At 42.6% G+C, this 13,473-nt stretch overlaps 1 protein-coding gene across 1 annotated transcript in view; it reads left to right on the plus strand.

The window, feature by feature from the left end:
• LOC128453551 (inositol polyphosphate-5-phosphatase A) overlaps positions 1-13,473 on the plus strand; it is a 146,161-nt gene that overhangs the window by 125,358 nt on the left and 7,330 nt on the right. Inside the window, exons 12-13 of the mRNA XM_053436510.1 lie at positions 324-397; positions 12,071-12,182. Coding sequence (XP_053292485.1) covers positions 324-397; positions 12,071-12,182 — 186 coding nt within the window. The remainder of the gene's footprint in view (positions 1-323; positions 398-12,070; positions 12,183-13,473) is intronic.

The raw sequence follows: 13,473 nt of genomic DNA on the forward strand, positions 1-13,473 counted from the left end.
ATTGAACTGCTCAGAAGTCTACAGTGGAAAACTCTTTATTTATACCATAGACTGTAGATAAAGATGGACAACGCATTTCCGCGTCCTCCCATTGTACAAACATTCATCTTAAATATTGTGTATAGCAGCGTTGCCATCTTGCACATTTGGAGTGAGAGTCTGCACAGTGGTGATCGTGGTGTGCAGCCATGCTATCAAGGTCCTGCAGATACTTGCGGCTGACCAATCGCAATTCAGTCTCACTGAATATGTAACAAAGTAAAAACAAGAACAAATCATTTAAACTTTTCTCTCTTTATTCCTGTTCTTTTCTTTCTCCATAGCTTTTAGTGTTTGACAAGGAGCTGTTGGTGTTCAAGGATCGGCTGCATGAGCTGGAGATGTCATTCCCACCCAGGTATGACAACTTTGTGTTCATACTTCTAACATCTACAACCCAACACTAGTCTCAGGCCCTGTGTATACCTGGCATAGCTTGTGTCCGGGGGAGATGAATAGTGTCTCAAATTTGATCCTACTCTCTGACGTTCCAGCAATGATATCATGTCCTGCATCTTTTTAGCCACTTGAGCAGCATGGCTCTGTGAGGCACTGCCGGTGGGTCTGTCTCTCTTTCTTTCTTTCCACCACTTTGGTCCTGAGTGAAAAATCTCAACAACATGAAATGTTGACATTCAAGGTCCCCAGAGGACGAATTCCTTGTAAACCTATGACACTGACTGTTCCCCTTCCATAGGGCTGGCTGTCTTTGGTTTCCAGTGAAATATCTATTTAACTGTTGAATAACATAGAATTTATAGTTGGAAACATTCAGGGTCTTTATCATCTTTGGAGATCAGGGCTGTTGAGTCTCGTCGTTTTGAGCCACTGTGTGACGACATGTGAATTTTTAGATATTCCGTATTTGATCTTGAAATGTCATTACATTTTAAATGTCTTAAAAAATAATTACATTTATTAACATTTACACGAATGCATAAACATAGTACATATCTTTCAATAACATATTGAGATGAGAAGTGATTATGCCCAAAGGTTGAGTCGCATCTACCAAACAGAAGAAAAGGACTCCATGGGCCTGTAACACAGATGTTTTTATTTCAAAGATAATATCATACAGTCTCTCAAAATATACAAATACACCACTTGTACACCAATAAGAGAATAACTTCTTCTGGTTTGTTACTGGTAGTTTCAAAATGTGTCTTCTTTATGGATTTTATGTAGCAGCATTAATGACATAATAACAATCCTGTGGAAAACAATTTATTTTTTAAATGACTCGCGAGCCATTAGGAACAACTTTGTTACTACACATGTTGTTTCAAGAAATATTTAATAAGGGATTTTAATAGTTTATTCAGCCAAGGATAATTTTCTAATGAAAGCACACTCAGTCCTTCACTTTATTTATATATATATATATATATATATATACTTCACTTTTAGGAAATTATTTTAGGAAATGATAGAATGAAACGACATGAATAGAGCAAATCTGAAGCCTCAGGACAGAGCCACATGTTGGTAAATGCAGTGATCGTGTTCACCAGACCTTGGCCATAAGGAGTTATTATTAATATGTAAAATCCGAAGGAGTCGGTCACCCCCCTCTTTGTCCAAAATGGTTTCATGAAAGCTGTTTAGATCTGTGCTTGATGGGTATCAGTTGTTAAGTACGATATGGATTTGGATATGGTCCCAAACTGCTCCCATGTGTATCTGGGTATATTTGGGTGTTGTGTTTGTCGCTGTGCGTTGGCTTTGAGCGGCATTGGTATTCCGTCTCAGTGGGACTTGGGGGAAATTGGAGCGGTTGGTCTCCTCTCCTCTTCCTCAAACAAATGCATTTGCAATTAGCCCTTTCAGAGGAGAGGGAGGGCAAACATGCGGCCGGCGTGGAAATATGTTTCGGGAGCAGCGCGTTAATGGTGCTTGACCTTTGCCGTCGGTTGTGACTCAATCAGTGCAGATAATGAAACGCTGTAATCAAACAATAATTACTTGATAAACTGCTCTAGTGGCAGGCGCGGGGTGGTGGGGGATTTTAGAGTGTGTGTGCGTCTGTGTGTGAGAGAGGGCATGAAATACACGGAGCTATCAAAATGTGTGTGTGTGAGAGAGAGTGAGTGTGTGTCAAGGTTCTTCCAGTCCCTGTTTTTTAAATGACTCTGTGTCTTAATCAGGGACCCCATTTACATCACTTTGCATAAGTGACAGGTGGATTTATTGTCCTTTTACACTGGCTGACTTTTGCACCTATCCATATAATACTGAATCATCTCTCCACAGGGAGGAATGAATGTGCTGCTGAGGAAGAATGCAAATGATTCTCTCATACTCATACTGATGATGAATCAAACAGATGAAACCCAGGAGCAGCGTATGAAATTTGATTTGATCTACTCTGTGTGTGTGGAACAAGCCACATTGTCGGCCTTGTAATGGGTAGCAGTGGCCTAGTTAAACTTAAACAACCCCCTCCTCCCACTTCTCATATACACACACACCCTACACACACACACACACACACACACACACACACACACACACACACATTTACTGATACCCCTCCCCCTGTCAGGTCTGCCTTGTGCTCCTTGAGCAATCAAGCCTCAAGGATTGTTCTCCATCACATTGCCTGCACCGGACCAGCCCCTCACCATCTGTGAGGTTATTACTCTTTTTAATGCAGGCCATCGGAACACACCCTCACTGACACACACACACACACACACACTCACTCATGCACGCACACGGCTCACTTTTGTTCAAATCTATAAATCAATAGTAGTCACAAACATTTAATCTGCAAGTTAATTCTGTCTGTTGTCCGGCGCCGGGTAAGAAGTTGTCACAAAATGAGACATGCTGTCAGGTGGATAATAAATTGGCCGATGGACAGACATATGTAGCTGCAGCCGTGGTGCAGAAAATTGTATCTCCAGCTTTATATTTTTTTAGCAGCTAACTACAGCTGAAGCATCAATGGTCAGCAGCTCGTCTCATGCTTTTAAACGCACGTCCAGGTTCGGCAGACATGCATCTCTGTCCCTATGAATGCACACACATGAATTCTACCCCTCAAAGCTACGAAATGCATATGGTTTTACTTTCAAGAAATCGTTGGTCAAAGTTGGCCGTGACAAGTCTAAGTACTTGGGCACCGGGGTGAGGAATTTACCCGGGCCTCGTCACAGTCGGACCTGGAGCCAGGGGGCTGCCGCCCACTGATCAGCCGCGGTACGACTCATGAGCACACCTACAGTCATACACAAAAGCCTGTGTGTGGTTTTCACAGCCAGTGTTCTGAAAGAGAATGGATGAGTCTATCAATCAGAAACCAATCAGTTATTTAGACGTAGTTTCTCCATCAGGTCAGTAATGTATGAGCCTCCAACCAGCCATTATATCATTATCTCTGCATAGGCTACAGCGCGGCCATTTGACTGAAAATTATGGTAAGTTTTACTCTACATTATGGTTCTTTTGATTTCATACTTGAAATGGCATAATAAAGGTAATATCCCCTAAAACATACTAAGTCAAAAGTAACTTATTCATGTATTTTGATTGATTTAGAGGAAAGCTTTTAGTACTCTCCTGATCTGATTTCTTTGCCCTTTTTTTGCACGAGATCGATGCAAAAATTGAATCGGGACCCCGTCTTTAGAAGGAAAAGCAGTGGACGATCAGGGAGCAGTGGAAGAATGTATTCTGCCTGTAACGTGGTTACTGGGAATGGGCTTTGAGGGAGATTTTGAGTGACATCAGAGCAGCGGGACAACTCCATCAATGGACAAATCATGAGTGATTTCATGGCAGCGACATGGTGTGGAAGTTGTGCAGAGAGAAAAGAGCTGGGTAGTAGAAGACGGAGGGGGAGGAGGAGAGTAAGATGGCTGCTGTCCCATATCTGTGTCTGTAAAGGAAGAGGAGAGGAGCCAAGATCTGGATACGAGCGAAATACAGCTTGTGTCACTGCAATTACATTACGGCATTACAGGTTGTTATGTATGCATGTTCACAGATGTCTACATATGGATCTTTGTCAGGACAACTAAAAGTGGAAATTAGGATTTCTTGGCGAACAGGAAAATGCGTGAACCCCCATCCTTTATCGGCTACAATTATTTACTCAGGCTTCAACCATGCTACTACGTGTTAATTTGGATATGGCGTTTTCAAACTAAAACGGTTTCTTTGATTTAATCCCTGTTCATACCAACATGCCTGAAAACGTTACCTAAAACCGGCGGTCCATCAATGAACCAGATTTTTCAAACTAAAATGGAGTCAGCTGTGTTTTTCCAATTTCTCAGTTTTAGGGGCTCTGAAAGTGTGGACCCCAGGAGTTTACGCGTCGATGGGAAGGGTTGATGTGTTTTAACACGAAAATGTTTAGTGTGGGGATCAACATTCAACAGCTTTTTTTGGTTGTGTTTTTGTTACATCGTTCAAGATGCAACAAAGCTTACAAGCCTCTTGCAGTTACATGAATACACTGAAATTTGTCATTGGACCTGGAAAACTTGGATTTTAAAAATGTTCGGCTGCCAACCAAAACTGTATATTTGGGGAATTGGCTAGCGGAGTGACAAGATTCATATCTCTCTGGCACTCTTTCCATTTAGTCCATGGCTTAGCCAAACCTCTCCTAAAGCACATATGGAAAGATGCGAAGGTGTTAGACCTAACACGATGGCTCCAGTCCTATGTGTTTGTCAAGTCTAGACTTTGGAAAGAAGCAGGGGACCAGAGTGTGGCCCGGAGGTCAGGAGGTGAGGCCAGTGAGGAGACAGAAACATAAACAGTTGTGTCTTCAGTGTTTGGGAAGCACCCTGAGAACAGCGTCTTCATGTTGGCTAACATTTCTTGAAGCTGCAGGTCAGTGAGGACGAGCTGGGAAACTCTACAACATTCACAGGTTGGTGAAAGAGGAAGGTCAGAACGACTTTGCGCCTCAGATGAGAGAGGTTTTTTGGTGGCACTAATGGCTGCCTGCCAGCTCCTCAATAACTGCTAATAAGTGCATATGAGTGAATTATCAGGGCAGTGGAGAATTCCTCAAGACTCCTTTTGAGCTCATAGGAAGTGCTCCCACAGATGGCTCTCCTGTACACAGTCACTGTCATTGTTCTGTGAACAACACTCTTCCCACAACACTCCTGGCCTCTGAAGGCCTGTACGGATGATGTCACCCTTATTACCCTATTTCACTGTGAAAACATTATTCCTATAGCCCTATCCTATATGAAGGAGGCTTTTTGTTCTCTGCACTGTGAACAGCCTTGCTATACTGGAGCAGTGGCACCATATACGGCCCCACAGAGGTACACTTAATGACAACGTTTGGTCATAGCACTGCGTCCGAGCTACAGTAAGTGTGTGGCTCGTGTTGGCTCGGCGCCACAGCGGGATCCAGCGTTACAGGCTGATCTACTGAACAGGAACATTGTTTTACAACCATCAGCACATCCATCATTCTAACTACTAGAGAGCCTGTGAAAATGATGAGGGTCCATTGTGGCGATAATAGCTAAAGATTGTTCGCTGTCATGTGTCATTGCCTCTTGTCTGGGATGATGCCACTGAGTGGGAGGCTTTGTTTGAAACACTCTTACATGGAGAGAATCAAATGGATGCCATCTGTGTCTCCTCGTCTTCATTTAGAGCAGCTAAAGGCAGAACATGTCATAGCTGAAGCCCAGCAGGCTGTGAGCCATGAGCTATTGATGGCATTTCACTCTGTTTGTACTGCACTATGCCAATGTTGTGCCTGCAGCCTCCCAGCACTACAAACTGAAGCAAACATCCAGCTTTATTGATAGCATTTGGCCGATCTTTTTGAATCTGTGCGTGCGTTTGAGTGTGCGTGTGTTTTGTCAAGCCTCCCTTGACAACGGCAAACAAACACAGCCTTAGAGGCAGGGAGTCGTTCGAAACCAGCAGTTTCCAACTTTTTAGCCAATGCCAGGCCAGCACTGGCCGCACCAGCATCCCACGATGAACCCTTGACCCCATCTCTCAGATACTATGACTCTTATCTGTAGCTTCTAGCCCTGCCTGTATTTAACAAGTTGTTATTGCCCTCATTAAAATATGAGCAAGCGAATAGCCTCATTTGGCATGATGTTGAACAAGGTATTAGCTTTTGATCAGGAGATAGGAGGAGAACACCTGGGCGGGAGCTGTCAATTCAATTCAATTTGACTTATGTATAGTAGTCCCAATCATAACATGCATTATCTTAAGACTTAATACAGAGCAAGGTCAAGAACTTACATTAAGAGATGGAGATAAACACAATATTTTACCCCATCAGCAAGTGCTTTGTGACGAGAAGAAACCTCTGACAGAACTGGACGCAAGCTACATCCACACTACTACGTTTTAGTTTTGAAAGAAAACTACTCTGGAGTTTTTCTGTGACTTAAATAGAGAAGTTTGGAAATGCCTTTGGCTCTGTTGTAGTTTGAAAACACTGGGGCTGCGTTTTAGTATGGATGAATAATGCTGTCACACGCATTTTTTTCCTGATTATCTTATCGGTCACGGCTCCATTACCCGCTGTGAATATAAAATGCTGTAAAGACTTACTCCTGGTAGTTTTCTGAAATTAAAGCTGCTTTCTGACATGCACTGAACTCCGGAGAATCTCTGGAAATTCTGATGATGCATTAACAACGACACAGAAGTCTCTGGGGTGTTCGGGTGAAGGATGGTGAGGGCACAAGACATAACATATCAATTCTGCGGAGGACATCACGTGTTTGTTCACAGAGATTTCTGTGTTGTTGTTAATGCGTCTGACTGAAGAATTTCCTGCTGTCTTGTTCATATGTGAAAGGCAAACTCTGGAAAAAGTCTGGACACAATTCTCTGGACATCCTCCACAGTTCATGTCTGAAAATGGCTTAAGCTACAACAGAGTAGACAATGTACTTCCTGTCTATACCGGCACGCATATGCCCAGTGTACTTGAATGGTATACTTTTGGGGTGTATTGGTATGAACAGAGATTATTACTGATGCAGAGTTATAACACTTGTGTGGACAGTTTGTTTTCGTTTTAAAACAGATTTTTTTTCCCCCAATATATTTATATGGAGGAAGCCTCAGGGTGCAAAGTGATGCTGGGTTGAGAGGAGAGAAATGGGGAGATGGGTGAAAAGAAGAGGTCAGGAGTGGGAACAGGAAGCCCTGTCAGACAGGTTGTAATAATATCCAATCCAGACTGAGTGTCCAGGTTCAATGAAGATTGTCGTCTGGCCTGCATTTTACATGCAGCATTTTATCTTTTTAATATTTTTTATTGCCAATTGTATTGGTCTGTGCAAATACAGTAGCTTGTAAACTACAGTAATGTATGTCCCAACAGCCTCACCCTTGACTGGGTGAGGCTGGGTGACACAGGTGTAGCCTGTGCTCACCTCGCTGTGTTTTTTTGTTTTTTACTGTTGGAAGACAAACAAGCTGACATCGACCGGAACACATGTGAGTAATGTGTCAGCAGCCAAGTCAAACATTAAACCCCAAACCAAGCATGAATGAATGAGCTCTCGATGGCTGCTGGAGGGGCTCAATGTGCGACTGTACACACACATGTCTCATCTGAGATGTGCTCAGCAACACAAAAGAACCAACGGCAAAAAGGTATTCATAGAATCCGCCTCACACAAGAGGTGATGGCTGTAAAAGACCATAAACACCAGGGAGAGACAAAGACGCAAGAATTTCACTCATCGATCAATCATCAGTTTCGATGTCATTATTCAACACTGATTTTGGTCAGACACTTTTCTCTTGTCAGTTTTACTCTGGAGCTTGACAGCTTGTTATGCACTGTCAAGAAAGTGTGAGACTAATCTTTATACTAGGTGTCCTGGATGTAGAGTCCATTTAAAGGAGCCACTCTGCAGATCTTTTAGCTCTCTCACTTTTGAACCTTCACCGACTGCACAAAGATGCTTTGGACCAGTTTTATTCTTTTTTGCCATTAGATACATGCTAATGTAACAGGTTGTGCAATTTGTATATAAAAAATCATATGTAACCATTCATACAAACAGGAAATTATCCTTTGTAGTCATTTTTGTGTTCACGTCTAGATGGTGATATTCCGTCAAAGGAAGGTCGCATGAACAGAAATTTTATTTTTTAAAAGCAGTGTAAAGTTTTCTTTAAAAAATATATCAACAGTAGTGTAGACAAAACCTCTCTCTCAACAAAACTCTCCACATGTAATAGAATATATGAATTTCATTATTGACAATTTGGCTCTGGTGCAGGAATTAAGTTTAGGAGGTGAGAGGTAGATGTTATTCCTAATTGCTGACAAGAACAGAACTAAACATCCCTGTCAGAATGATGTGGCAATATGTCCATTTTACCTGTGATTGTGGGACTATCAATTATTATTAAATACACACATAAATATATCTAAATATATCTTGGTCTTCGCTGCCTCTGGCTCCATCCTCTGTGATGGACCTGGACCTGACTCATGATGTGCCGGGCCCCAGTCACCTGGCTTTCTCCCTGGATCTGACCCTTCCACCACTCAAAGACCCTGAACAGTCGCCTAGAAGAGAAAAAAGGTGTTTTCATCCTAACTCCACAGCTCAACACAACAACGGGACTAATTTCTTTACTTTTTACAAGTCTAAATAAAAGAGGGCTTTTACATCCGAACTTGGAGACAAAAACGAACAAACTTACCTGAGTGTATGCATGGCTCATTTCATCTGCACACCATATATGTTTATGTGTGGGTACCTTGAAGTGCAGCTCCCCCTCCTATACAGGTACACAATTGTTGAAGTTATCAGCTTGTCCCATTAATTAGTGTAATTAGTCTTGCTGCAGGCAAAAAGGGTCTGATATGAGCTGACGGCCTCCAGCCCACACGCCCAATCGCACCGTTTACCTTCCCCGATAAGTTTGTGAGCTCGCTAATCAGACACATTAATCATTTTGGCCCCAGCGCCCCGTTGGATTGTTTGCTGTTGCATTAAGACTTGTTATCTCTATTGGAGCCAATGGAGGGTGCGGTAAAACAGAAAGGGGAACAACCTACCTGCACACACAGGAACACAGAATGGCCCTTTAATGGCCATTGTGGAGTATTTTTAATCAGCGTTTACAATGGCTTGCTGTCATCAAAAATGAAGGAACGATAGCAAAGTTTTGTTGCTGAAGTGCTTTGGGAAGTTTGCAATCAGGCGGGAGTTCATTGTTTGAAGGAGGTGAGGGGGGAAACTTGATTTTCTCTCAATCTCTTTAACACCAAAATGACCCCAGCTTGTTAGTCAATAAAGCTATAACAGAGTCCCTGATAGGAGGAGGATTGTTCACAGGCTGTTTGAGGCCGGCCACCAGCCCACAGGAAGCGGGAGTATTCAGGCCACCCTGAAGTCGAGCAGCTCCACAAGCCCTTTGAAGACTTTGCTCTCTTTCACCCTCACTCTGCCTCTTTCTGTCTGATCCATCTTTATCCCCTCTCCTCTGCCTCCCTGTCTATCCCTGCGTCACTCATCCTATTCTTCGGGCTCTTCTCCATTCTCTTTTATCCCAGGATCACTTTGATTAGCATACTAAAACCCCCATGCATTTCCCCCATGGTTTAAGGGCTATTAATGCTAATTGGAGGCAGGGAACTTCTCTAAGTAGCTCTCAGCAGGTCTATTTGTACACCTGGTGGGGGGGCTCTCTGTGTGTGTGAGTGTGAGTGTGAGAGTGTGTTTGAGTTTGCCTGTTCGGTTTCGCGCAGGCGCCCCAGCCTTAACCCTGTTCTCTCAGGCATAAACGAACTGACAGATACTGTATGTACATTATTTACAGAAATGGTCAGCTTGTCAGCACATATCTATAGATTATATTGTAATAACTGTAATCTATGTATTATTGTCAAGGTCGTTTCACTTAGGTCATTTTTATAACTAATCACCAATAAATAAGAAGAATAAGATTGATATTTATTTATTTTATTCATTGTTTATTTGACTGGGCAACTGCTTATTGATCAGCTGTAAAAGAGAACCATCCAGAATAGCTTAAATGTGCACAAATGTACACATCTACAAATAAGTAACACCAGAGCATATATGGTGGTTAGCCAATATATGAACTAGGTCCCTAAACAACGAGGAGTAAAGACAACTATTCTAATGTTCTATTATTAAAGAGCTATATAGAGCTACATGGGTAGTACATTTTTTATTTTTTATTTAAACAGAGTGCTGGTGTTTTGGTTCATGTATAAATGCTATTTGTTTTCAAACAGTGGCGAAAGACACAAAGTCATCAATAGTATCTGAAAACCTTTTTTCATTGATAAAGGTATCTTTACTTTAAGTCTCACTGGAAGAATCTGACTTAATTTTAACGTCTTGTTCTCATAACTTTATTAGAGTTAAACAAGGGCTTGGAGATATGGTTAAAATCATACCAAGATAATAGTGTTCACGTCATTGGATATAGATAATTATCATGATAAATGTCAAATTATTATTTTATAATAATAATACACAAAACATTTAATAAATCTGATGTAAATCAATTGTGTGTTATATCTATTTACTTTGCACAATGGATAAGCAATATATCGATATATGTTAGTCATCTATTTTTATTGATGAAAACTACATTTTATTGATATTGTTTTCTTGCCCAGCCCTATAATAATTGGACTGGTGATGTTAGGGCTTCCATCACAGTCGAGAGACAACGACGAAGATGTCAAGAGAGCTTTTGGTGATACAGTGGTGCTAATGTGCTGTAAACACAAACATGTGATCTCTGCAGCAGCATTAATATGTTACGCGCTGCCTCTGCATGCTGCACCATCCGTCACCTGAATACTCCCGAGATTTCTGTGCTGTTGTGAATGCGTCTGAGCGCTTAATGTTAACTCTGGAGAAAGTCTGGACCCAATTGTGTGGACATTCTCAGGAGTTCATGTCTGAAAACAGCTATACTATCACTTGAACTAGTAATACCTTCGTTTGGACAGCAGCATCATGCAGATAGTAATTTGAATGCACACATAAAATCACATATAAAGCATCCATGGCTAAATGCTTATCAAACACATTCTGCCTCAGCACAAAGTCCAGTTAAGCCATCAGAGCTCAGTAAGTGTGAAGAACTGAAGTGTGTGTGGCGTGTGTGTTTATTTTATCATTAGGATATCACCATCCTCACAGAGGAGGCACTTTGTGCTATGCTACGGTTAGCACGCGTGGCACTGAAGGAGCAAATTGGATTGGTATTACAGTATGTAAGCCCTCTCTTACATCCTGATGAGCGCCGACAAACAAATTGGATTGGTGGCGTGTAAATCTGAAACACTTTGATGAGTCGAAGGGGCAAATTGAATTCTCAACAATGTAAATCTGTATCAGCTCAATGGCTCCCCTCTCGACCCCGGCCCTGCCTCGGCTTAAATCATTCGATTGTTCACTGCTGTTCCAAGACACAATCTCTCTCTCTCTCTTGGCCATTTGCCGCGGCACCTAATCTGTTTTTGATGACCGTGTAGGGATGTAGCAATACATATGGGCAACTGGATCTCCCTCTGGCCCACTCCTCCTAAAGCTCTCTCATTCCTCCTTCATCTTTTTTTTATTGTCTTTCTCTCTCACCCACAAACACACACACCCACAAACACACACACACACACACACACACACACACACACACACACACAGACACACACTCACAACCTGTACTGTTGGCAGAGAAGAGCGTTTGATTGAGCTATCCATGTGTGTTGATTCAAGAGATTACTCAGATGATTGGTCATACTAATGGACCTCCTGTTTTCTCTGGAAAACATTTTGATCTGCCTCTGAGATAAGGCAGATGACGTGACGTCTCATATTTATGACTCCTCCGCAGCCCTGTTGATTCACATGCATCATATTTATTGCTCTCCTCGTGGGCTTTCCTTTATTGTCTCCTTTGTGCGGCACCGTACTGGAATATAAAGTCCCTTATTACCCGGGTAGCATTTAAACGCTCATAAATTACCGTAGATGTGACTGTATTTCTGATTGTGTCTCCTCAGTTATCCGTACAGTGAAGACAGCAGTCAGGGGAAGCAGTACATGAACACCAGATGCCCCGCCTGGTGTGACCGAATCCTCATGTCTCCCTCTGCCAGAGAACTGGTCTTAAAGGTGAGTCTCAACCTGACGCAGCTTTCGCTCAGAAGTAACCCCCCCCACTCCTCTCTCTGCTTCAACACAGGGGTTTTTATTAATGCCTCGCTCTTTATGTCTACAACTCCATCGTCCTTGATCCACATCACCCTCCCCTCCTTTGTCACTTTACAGATGGAAGGATGAGGTGTCTGTGAATATTAATTCGCAGCGCTAAGCCACGGGTCCACCCAGACAGTACATATATCCCAGCCTTATAGAGTTAGACTGGGCCCCATCTTCTTCATAAAACCCCAGATCTGTCCCCTTCCTCAGAGAGTCAAACCCCTCAGGAGCCCGCTCAGTTCTGTAAACTGGAGCCAATCTGCCGCCTCCATACCCTCGTCTCCCTCCTCCTCCTGTACAGCCTGTGTCTGTTTACTTTTGACTCTCTTAGTTTTGTGGATCTGAGTTTTGTTAATGCACGTAAACCCACTAAAGTCTGTTGACCCGTTTGCCAGTTGACGAGTTTCTTTTTTTTCCTGTTGTGTGTTGGAGGTCAGGAACACTTCGGAAATCAGGGTTCGTAAACAGCACAGAGCAGCGTCAAGGCCTCTGACTATGTTACAGCTGTGACTCTTTTAGGTCTTTACTCCACTCCTTTCAGACTGAACGCCAACTGAAAGATCTGATTGGACAGAGACAGATAGAATTCGTTTCTAAGTCCCAGATGTTACTCCTGGCGACAAGCTGTCATTGCCTCCTTGACAGGCATCATGGCATCGTGAGAGAAAGGAGTGAAAATGTGTATCTCGCCGGGTGTCATGTTTCCATCACCGGCGATCGGAGCTGTAGCCGATAAATACCCCTGACTACTGCAGAGTCATTTGACCCAGAATAAATACAGATTGATCCTTTTCCCACTGAAGAAAAAAGCCATTTTAGTCCAGTGTGTAAAGAGCTGTAGAGATCTGTCATACAGCTATGCAAAGGTTCCCCTGATTTGTTCATGCGACCTCACCATTTGAAATTTTTTAAGAAAAACAGTTTGCTGAGAAATCCCCAAATCAGTTCATTAGTGGTTTAGATCCCTTACTTGGGGATTGTTAGTCACTAAACTCAACTTTGACTCTAAAGGCCTGAGTGTTTCCAGAGCTGGAACACACAGGCTTTCATCTGTTAATGTGTGTGAGAGAAATCCAGCAGTGTATTGTACAGTAGCACGTCACAGCAGGGGGCTGCTCAGGAAGTTTAGCTTTCTTTGTCGGCCACAGATGAGAAATTCCTTCCTGATCTTTCTTCTTTGACTGAGCATCACAAGGACTCTGTA

This window comes from Pleuronectes platessa, chromosome 12 (genome assembly GCF_947347685.1).
Source record: "Pleuronectes platessa chromosome 12, fPlePla1.1, whole genome shotgun sequence".
NCBI lineage: Eukaryota > Metazoa > Chordata > Actinopteri > Pleuronectiformes > Pleuronectidae > Pleuronectes > Pleuronectes platessa.